Raw genomic sequence first — 9,229 nt, forward strand, 5'->3', positions numbered from 1 at the left:
ATCTGTGAGTGTAAGAGGGAGACATTTATGGCGGGGTGGGAGATTGAGGCAAATCGCCTGGCCGCTGATTACGCACAGCCAGACACCAGGGCGGTTAGAAGAGTACAGCAGGGTGCGGTGCACATCAGAGAAGCTTTGAATCCCAGTTTTGTGACTGTCCAGACTATGGTGTGAAACTTCTGTTTGTTTCTCCTTGATGAACCCCTCCCACCCGTTTCACTGTACTTCCCTGTAAGCTAACCACCTTCCCCTCCCCCCTTCGAGCACCGCTTGCAGAGGCAATAAAGTCATTGTTACTTCACATTCATGCATTCTTTATTAATTCATCACACAACTAGCGGGATAACTGCCAAGGTAGCCCGGGAGGGGTGGGGGAGGAAGAAAGCGCCCGGTGGGGTGGGGGAGGAGGGAATGACAAGGACACACTGCAGTTTAAAACTTTAGAACTTTATCACTTATTGAAGGCCAGCCTTCTGATGCTTGGGTAATCATCTGGGGTGGAGTGGCTGAGTGGCTGGAGGCCCCCCACCGTGTTCTTGGGCGTCTGGGTGAGGAGGCTATGGAACTTGGGGAGGAGGGCTGTTGGTTACACAGGGGCTGTAGCGGCGGTCTCTGCTCCTGCTGCCTTTCTTGCAGCTCAACCATATGCTGGAGCATTTCAGTTTGATGCTCCAGCAGCTGGAGCATCGACTCGTCCCTTCTGTCAGCAATCTGACACCACCTATCCTCTTCAGCCCGACACTTGCTCTCTTCGGCCCGCGATTCACCCTGCCACCTCCCCTCTTGTTCATATTGTGCTTTTTTGCACTCTGACATTGACTGACTCCATGCATTCTGCTGTGCTCTGTCAGCGTGGGAGGACATCTGGAGCTCCGAGAACATCTCATTCCGAGTCCGCCGCTTTCTCCTTCTAATCTTCACTAGCCTCTGCGAAGGAGATACATTTGCAGCTGGTGGAGGAAAAGCGAGAGGTGGTTAAAAAGACATTTTAGAGAACAATGGGTACACTCTTTCATGTTAAATTTTGCTGATCACATTACACAGCACATGTGCTTTCGTTACAAGGTCGCATTTTTCCTCTTATATTGAGGGCCTGCCGGTTTGGTGTGAGAGATCACTCACGCAGTGCAAGGCAACAGAATTCGGCTTGCAGGCAGCCATGGTAAGCCACAGTCTTTTGGCTTTTTAACCTTCATAACATGTGGGAATGGTTTCAAGCAGTAGCACCTTCATTTCCCATAACAAGCACCCTTATGGGTTGGCCATTTAAAATGGGTTTGCAATGTAAAAAGAAGGGGCTACGGTTTCCAGGTTAACATGTAGCACAAACCCAACTAAGCCCCCTTCCCCCCCACACCCAATTCTCTGGGATGATCACTTCATCTTCCACCCCCCACCCCTGACTGCGTGGCTAACGGCGGGGAATATTTCTGTGCAGCCGAGCAGGAATGGGCACCTCTGAATGTCCCCTTACTAAAATCACCCCATTTCAATCAGGTGACTGTGAATGATATCACTCTCCTGAGGATAACAAAGAGAGATAAGGAATGGATGTTGTCTACATGCCAGCAAACACGGGGACCATACGCTGCCATGCTTTGTTATGCAATGATTCCAGACTACGTGCCAGTGGCCTGGCGTGGTAAAGTGTCCTACAAATTAATCATTAAACACACTTGCTTTTAAACCATGTGTAATATTTACAAAGGTACACTCACCAGAGGTCCCTTGTGTACACTCAGGATCTGGGAGCACGCATGGATGAGTTCAGGGGTTACTGGTTCCAGGTCCAGGGTGATAAACATATTCTGGCTGTTGGATATTCCAATACTTAGCCCTGGTCTACACTACGAATTTAGGTCAAATTTAGCAGCGTTAAATTGAATTAAGCCTGCACACGTCCACACGACAAAGCCCCCTTTTTTTTTTTTTACTTAAAAGACCCTCTAAACCGGTCAAAATGAAGCACTCTGGGATAGCTCCCGGAGGCCAATACCGTCGAATTCCATCCACACTAACCCTAATTCAAAATGGCAATATCGATTTCGGCGCTACTCCCCTCGTCAGAGGTGGAGTAAATAAACCGGTTTTTGTGTCTGTGGTTATATAGGCCCCCACCCTTAAAAGCACATATATCACCACCTAGCTCTCAAGGCAGAGTAGTTGCTGGCAATGTGCACAGCTCTGAAGGTCTCCAATAGCAGCACAGAATTTAGGGTGGCCACATGAAAAGTGATATTGATCAATATCGTTGTTCACAGCACACTTATCACCGTATTGCCACGCCTACTTCTGTGTTGCTGCTCCACCTGGGTTTGACAGCCTAAGCATTGATCCACAACTCCCAGCTAGGCCTGTTCCTTCTTCATGAGCCCCAGCCAACTGGGGCCGACAGCAAGTGCTCTTTAAAACAAACCAAACAACCCAGAATGATCATGCCTCCCTTGACACATTCCTGTGCCTCCATTGTGAGGCTCTGTCCACACTTTGAAAATTGCTAGTGCATAGAGTTACCATGGGGATTGGTAGCCAAGATGGTAACACCTGCTCCTTTCTTTCTCCGGGATTCTCAGAGAAAATATCTGAGAAGGAGAGCAGAACAGATCCGATTAACATTAACCTTACAAAACACATTTTGGTGATTTCAGTTATAAACATTCCCTCCATCCTTCAGCCCCCACCCCCAGCGAATTCAATGAGACTGATCTGAAATTGGGCAGGTGGCATGGGTGATGGGTATAATCACTGAATTATTGATCCCTGAATTAACAGAATACAGGACCCCTTTGGATAGCTAAATATAGACTACTACAGTTACCCCTCTTAGAATCATAGAATATCAGGGTTGGAAGAGACCTCAAGAGGTCATCTAGTCCAACCCCCTGCTTAAAGCAGGACCAATCCCCAACTAAATCATCCCAGACAGGACTTTGTCAAGCCTGACCTTAAACACCTCTAAGGAAGGAGATTCCACCACCTCCCTAGGTAACCCATTCCAGTGCTTCACCAACCTCCTAGTGAAAGCGTTTTTCCTAATATCCAACCTAAACTTTCCCCACTGCAACTTCAGACCATTCCCCCTTGTTCTGTCATCTGGTACCATTGAGAACAGTCTAGATCCACCCTCTTTGGAACCCCCTTTCAGGTACTTTAACGCAGCTACCAAATACCCCATCATTCTTCTCTTCTGTAGACTAAACAATTCTCTCAGCCTCTCCTCATAAGCCATGAGCTCTAGGTCCCTAATCATTTTTGTTGCCCTCTGCTGGACTCTTTCCAATTTTTCCACATCCTTCTTGTAGTGTGGGGCCCAAAACTGAACACTATATTACAGATGAAGCCTCACCAATGTTGAATAGAGGGGAATGATCACGTACCTCGATCTGCTGGCAATGCCCCTACTTGTACAGCCCAAAATGCCGTTAGCCTTATTCGCAACAAGCGCACACTATTGACTTATATCCAGCTACTCATCCACTGTAACCCCAAGTCCTTTTCTGCAGAATTACTACCTAGCCATTCGGTCCCTAGTCTGTGCAGTGAATGGGATTCTTTCATCCTAAGTGCAGGACTCTGCACTTATCCTTGTTGAACCTCATCAGATTTATTTTTGCTTAATCCTCTAATTTGTCTAGGTACCTCTGTATCCTATCCCTACCCTCCAGCTTATCTACCACTCCTCCCAGTTTAGTGTCATCTGCAAACTTGATGAGGGAGCAGTCCACGTCATCCTCTACATCATTAATGAAGACACTTAACAAAACCGGCCCCAGGACCGACCCCTGGGGCACTCCACTTGATACCGGGTGCCAACTAGACATGGAGCCATTGATCACTATGCGTTGAGCCTGACGATCTAGCCAGCTTTCTATCCACTTTATGGTCCATTCATCCAGACTATATTTCTTTAACTTGCTGGCAAGAATACTGTAGGAGATCATATCAAAAGCTTTGCTAAAATCAAGGAATAACACATCCACTGCTTTTCCCTCATCCACAGAGCCAGTTATCTCATCATAGAAGGCAATTAGGTTACTGATACGTGACTTGCCGTCTTCTTCCAAGTTTTCAAAAATACACATTTACATTTCAAACTCTAGCTTATCTAAAGTGGACACACTTCTAAAATCTCTCTCTAAATGTTGACCCTGAGTCAATTACATGCAAGTTGCTTAACCCTTTCTTGCCATGTGTCACAGAAGTTTAGATCCTGTGTGGTTTCTTCCATGTTTAATGAGGTCAGACCTCCATATGAAACTTTTCCCACAGTCCAAGCACTTGTGGGGTCTTGCTCCTGTGTGGATTGCCTGATGTTGAACAAGGTTCGATCTTCTAATGAAACTTTTCCCACAGTCCAAGCACCTGTGGGGTCGCTCTCCTGTGTGTAAAGCGTGATGGCGAACTAGGTGTGACCTCACTTTGAAACATTTCCCACAGTCCAAGCACTTGTGGGGTCTCACTCCTGTGTGGATTACCTGATGTTGAACAAGGTGTGACCTTTGTATGAAACTTTTCCCACAGTCCAAGCACTTGTGGGGTCTCTCTCCTGTGTGGACTGCCTGATGTTGAACAAGGTTCGACCTCCTTATGAAACTTTTCCCACAGTCCAAGCAACTGTGGGGTCGCTCTCCCGTGTGTAATGCCTGATGGCGAACTAGGTGTGACCTCTGTACGAAACTTTTCCCACAGTCCAAGCACTTGTGGGGTCTTTCTCCTGTGTGGATAGCCTGATGTTGAACAAGGTCTGACCTTTGTATGAAACTTTTCCCACAGTCCAAGCACATATGGGGTCTCTCTCCTGTGTGGAGTGCCTGATGATTAGCAAGGTTTGACTTTCTTATAAAACTTTTCCCACAGTCCATGCACTTGTGGGGTCTTTCTCCTGTGTGGATTTCCTGATGTTGAACAAGGTCTGACCCTTGTATGAAACTTTTCCCACAATCCAAGCACTTATGTGGTCTCACCCCTGTGTGTAATGCATGATGTTTAACAAGGTGTGACCTTCTTATGAAACTTTTCCCACAGTCCAAGCACTTGTGGGGTCTTTCTCCTGTGTGGATTGCCTGATGACGAACTAGGTGTGACCTTCTTTTGAAACTTTTCCCACAGTCCAAGCACTTGTGGGGTCTCTCTCCTGTGTGGATTGCCTGATGTCTAATTATTTGTGTCTTCAAAATGATACATTTCCCCCATTCGAGGGATTGACAGGTTCCCTCTCCAGTGTGGCTGCTCCCATGGTTATTAAGATCTGAGAGATTATTGAAGCTTTCCCCATCTTCCAAGCATTGAAGGAGTTTCTCTCCAGTATGGATTGTCTGATGGGTCACAAGCTGTGATCTCACAATGAATCGTTTCCCACATTGAGGGTAGTGCCCGGGTGTCTTTTCCTTTGAATTTGTCTGCTGTGCTCTGGGATCCTTGTCTCCTTTCCCGCCATTAATAGATTCATCCATTCTCTTCCCTGGATGGTTTTCCAGAAGCCTTTCTGACCTGTGCCAGTTTCCCCAGGCCTCTTCCTCCTCCAAGCACTGGGAAAAATTCCCTTCACCTCTTCCAACAAAGGACCCCTGCAGTTCCACTTCCCCGGGAACTTCCTCATGATGATTCCCCTCCTCATTCTCACTCCCTCGCTCAGCACCTGCTGGGAGAGACACAATCCAGACAAGAGTCATTGTGCTGGGGAGAAAGAGGAATAGCACCGAGGGAAAACCCAACACGAAGACTGAACAATTGGCCTCCACCTCCACATCCCACTCACAGGGAAGGAAAGCGGGGAAGCAAACTCCTGCAGAGAAGAAGCTGGGTGGAATGGCGTGAGCTATATCTGATGACTGCAGCCCTGTCCTGACTGAGATGAGGAAGAACTGAGGGCGCTTACTCACACCATATTTTGAGATTCTCAACTTCTTCCTTCATTCCCTAGATTGTTTCTGTGTCATTCCTCACCTGTACGGGTGAATCTCGGAAGACTTCTTTCCTTGGAGTCCCAGAGATCAGGCACCCACGGCTCTTCCCCTCGTTCCAGCCGGGCAATCAGCTCAGGTTTGGGAAGGGGGAATCCTGTGCAGAGGTTGGAATCAGACAAGATCAGGGTGCATGGAGCATTGGTGGAATATTTGTCAGAAAGGACATTCCGTGCGTGCAACCTGTGTCTGTGCTCTGCTGGAGGAACGTGGAATCCAAGAGGATGGGGAAACAGTCACTGAGCCCCCTTATGCAGAGGATGTTGTCTGGGGAGGTGAGTTCAATTATTACTACACCTTCACTAGGCGCTCCCAGGATCTGTGAACTCTGGGGCCCTTGCTGACTCACACAGAGCTCTGAACATAAACCCCTGCCTCTTTCTAAACCTGCAGAGCCCAGAGCCCTCCCCAGGGCTGCAGCTAGTCCCAAGGAGGGAGGTGAACATGCATTGTTTGTGCAGCCGAGAAACAACACGGACAGGACAAAGATGGTTTTATGCCCCTTTGAAAGCTGGAGGGGTGGGGATGGTTTAGCTTGTCCATTGGGTTTTGGCACCCATGTCCCACTGGAGAGGGCACGGAGATGCAAATCTCTCTCACACGGCAGCTGTGCATTATGGAACCACTCGCCTCTGATCTCACTGACCAGGGAAGAACCTGATCAGATTCAGACACGCAGACCCCACGGCTTCTATTTAGGGTGAAAAGACATCCCGATATTATCGGGACAGTCCCAATTTTAGGGGACTTGTCCCATGCCCCGACCTTAAGTCAGTCAGGAAGCACTTTCTCCCGATCTCGGGGGACCGTCTGGTGGAGCACGCAAGCCGGCCGCACTCACCTCTTCTTCCCGGGCCCTGGGGCAATGCCGCTGAACTCCCGGTGCTTGCCCGCTGGCCGGCAGGAGCCTGCAGAGTGCTGCAGCCCCACTCCCCAGGCACACACAGAGGTGGTGAGGAGGTCTCCGCTGAGTGCTGCAGTGGCGGGGCTTATAAGCGCCAGCAGCGGGCAGAGAGCCCACCCGCACCTGCCCCGCTCAACACAACCCGCGCGACCTTAGGAGCCAGAGGGATGTGGCCTGCCTGCTGGATGCTTACTGGGAGCCACTCCAGGTAAGGCTAGCACCGCTGGGACCCACCTGGCCACCTGGCGGCTCCCTCTGGCTTCTTACTGCCCCCTCACTCCCTGATGGGGGAGGTAGAGACGGAATGGATACAAGCTGGTGCGGGGGGGTGGGTTGTGGAGCTCCCAGTGGGTTCTCAGCTCCCACCAATTTTTCCTGTGCTCTGGTGGTTTTATTTGTTTTGCTCCACCGCCGGCTTGTTTTTTGTTTTTTTACTACCCCGCCCCCCCTCCCCCCCCCCCCCGCATCCTGATATTTCACCTCTGTCATCTGGTCACCCTACTTCTAGTATCTGAGGGGACAGGAATCCCTTACCCAGCGAGGTCACCATCTGGTAGTTCTCCTGCATGACGTCCCTGTAGAGGGCTCTCTGAGCGGGGTCCAGCAGAGCCCCCTGCCCCTGGGTGAAATACACAGCCACCTCCTCGAAGGTTACTGGCATCTGAAAAAAAAAGTCCCCCACTCAGCGCCTGCTTCCCCAGCCACAATCCCAATAGTCACACGGGAGGAAGGATAAAGAAATGGAAGCTCTGGGAGGGCCAGAGTAGCAGAATCTCACCCACATCCTGCTTAGAGCAGCCAGGAGGCTTCAGGGGGTGGGGAGAAGGTGAGAGCTCCTTGTCCTCCCCAGCACACGGAGCAGGGCAGGGTCTTCTCGTTTCCCACACACCTGCCAGCCACAGGCTGATACGGGAAGCAGAGCTCTGAGACAGGGACAGGAATCCAAACAGCTTCCCTTCATATTTCACAGCAGCCTCAGGTTAGTGGGGTCTCACTCCAGCACTGGGAGCCTGGAAAATATTCCCAGCCTGTGCAAGGGGGTTATATCCTTTTTGAGAAATGGGGAAATGTCCTGTCTCCCCTCCCCTGTCACCAATGGGCCCACTCAGAAAATCAGCAGGTTTATCACACCCTGTCTCCTCCCTGCCCCTGCCCAGGAGCCTCCTGTAAATCCCCTACCTGAGCTGGCTCCATCACAGATATTTCCCTTCCCTGTCTCCTGGAAGACGGGCCCATCTGAAGCAAAAGGTTGACGTGATTCCTCAGCCTGTTGGGACGAGAGGGGCAATGGGGGAGGTTAGAGAAGGGGCTTCAGTCCATGTCACACCCCGGTTCCCCCCCAGGTTCTTCAGACCCTCCCAGTAACAGTATCTCTGAGCCAAATGCTAGAAAAAAAGCAGAACTAAAGGGGCCACTTTAGGGGATTTCCCCACACTGCCGTGTAAACTCCTCTCCCTTAGGAGCAGCAGGAGCTCTCTGGTGGCATCACCTAAAGAATGAGCTGCCCTGGACTCCTGCAGCAGCCCCCAGGGACAGGCAGGGAGAGGCTGATTTCATTGGCCCATCCACACTCCCTGCCTCCCAAAGCAGCAGTGACTCCGGTGTGGCTGATATGTGAATCCTGCCCAGAAATCAAACTAGGGTAGGGTTACCATATTTCAGCAAGAAAAAAAGAGGACGGGAGGAGCCCCGCCCTAGCCCCGCCCCTGCCCCTCCCACTTCCTGCCCCCCCAGAACCCCCAACCCTCCCCCCGTTCCTTGTCCCCTGACTGCCCCCTCCTGGGACCCGTGCCCCTAACTGCCCCCCAGGACTCCACTCCCTATCTAAGCCTCCCTGCCTCTTGTCCCCTGACTACCCCAACCCTTATCCACACCCCCACCCCCAGACAGACCCCTGGGACTCCCACGCCCCATCCAACCACTCCCCACCCCCTGACAGCCCCCCCCCAGAACTCCCAACCCATCTAAACCCCTCTGCTCCCTGTCCCCTGACTGCTCCGATCCATCTCCCCACCCCTGGCACCTGACAGCCCCCCCCAGAACTCCCAAACACCCCCCCCTGCTCCTTGTCCCCTGACTGCCCCTCCTGGGACCCCTGCTCCTAACTGCCCTCCAGAACCCCACCCCCTACCTAAGACTCCCTGTTCCTTGTCCCCTAACTGCCCCCTCCTAAGACCCCCCCCAACTGCCCCCCAGGACCCTACCCCCTACCTGTACCCTGACTGCCCAAAACTTTCTCCACTCCCCCCAAAAAGCCCCCCCCCCGTTTCTTGACTGCCACCTCCAGAACCTTCCTGCCCCCTGACCTCCTTACCCTGCTGCTCAGAACAGGGTGTTGGGCTCTGTGCGAGCCGAGCCGGAC

General features: G+C 51.3%; 1 protein-coding gene across 2 annotated transcripts; it reads right to left on the minus strand.

Annotated features, from left to right (window-relative positions):
- Positions 1–297: 297 nt before the first annotated feature.
- LOC128847469 (zinc finger protein 436-like) lies at positions 298–8,125 on the minus strand. 2 transcript variants are annotated; one of them, XM_054046912.1, is made up of 5 exons: positions 8,047–8,125; positions 7,402–7,528; positions 5,947–6,060; positions 1,719–5,638; positions 298–950 (listed from the first exon to the last, which is right to left on the minus strand). In XM_054046912.1, the coding sequence occupies exons 1-4, from the start codon at positions 8,101–8,103 to the stop codon at positions 4,194–4,196; spliced, it is 1,743 nt and encodes a 580-aa protein (XP_053902887.1). In that variant the 5' UTR covers positions 8,104–8,125; the 3' UTR covers positions 298–950; positions 1,719–4,193. The 2 variants fall into 2 exon arrangements, with proteins under 2 accessions (XP_053902887.1, XP_053902886.1); XM_054046911.1 differs by having other exon boundaries at positions 1,719–5,641.
- Positions 8,126–9,229: the final 1,104 nt, after the last annotated feature.

This window comes from Malaclemys terrapin, chromosome 13 (assembly GCF_027887155.1).
Source record: "Malaclemys terrapin pileata isolate rMalTer1 chromosome 13, rMalTer1.hap1, whole genome shotgun sequence".
Classification (NCBI taxonomy): Eukaryota; Metazoa; Chordata; order Testudines; family Emydidae; genus Malaclemys; species Malaclemys terrapin.

What these genes read in the sequence shown, in the direction of transcription:
- LOC128847469 (XM_054046911.1), bottom strand. Translation starts at nt 8,103, where the DNA reads ATGGGCCCGTCTTCCAGGAGACAGGGAAGGGAAATATCTGTGATGGAG. An exon ending in CCAGATGGTGACCTCGCTGG is followed by an intron (nt 6,061 to 7,401) that starts GTAAGGGATTCC and finishes ACCTCTGCACAG; the next exon opens with GATTCCCCCTTCCCAAACCT. An exon ending in TCCGAGATTCACCCGTACAG is followed by an intron (nt 5,642 to 5,946) that starts GTGAGGAATGAC and finishes TGTCTCTCCCAG; the next exon opens with CAGGTGCTGAGCGAGGGAGT.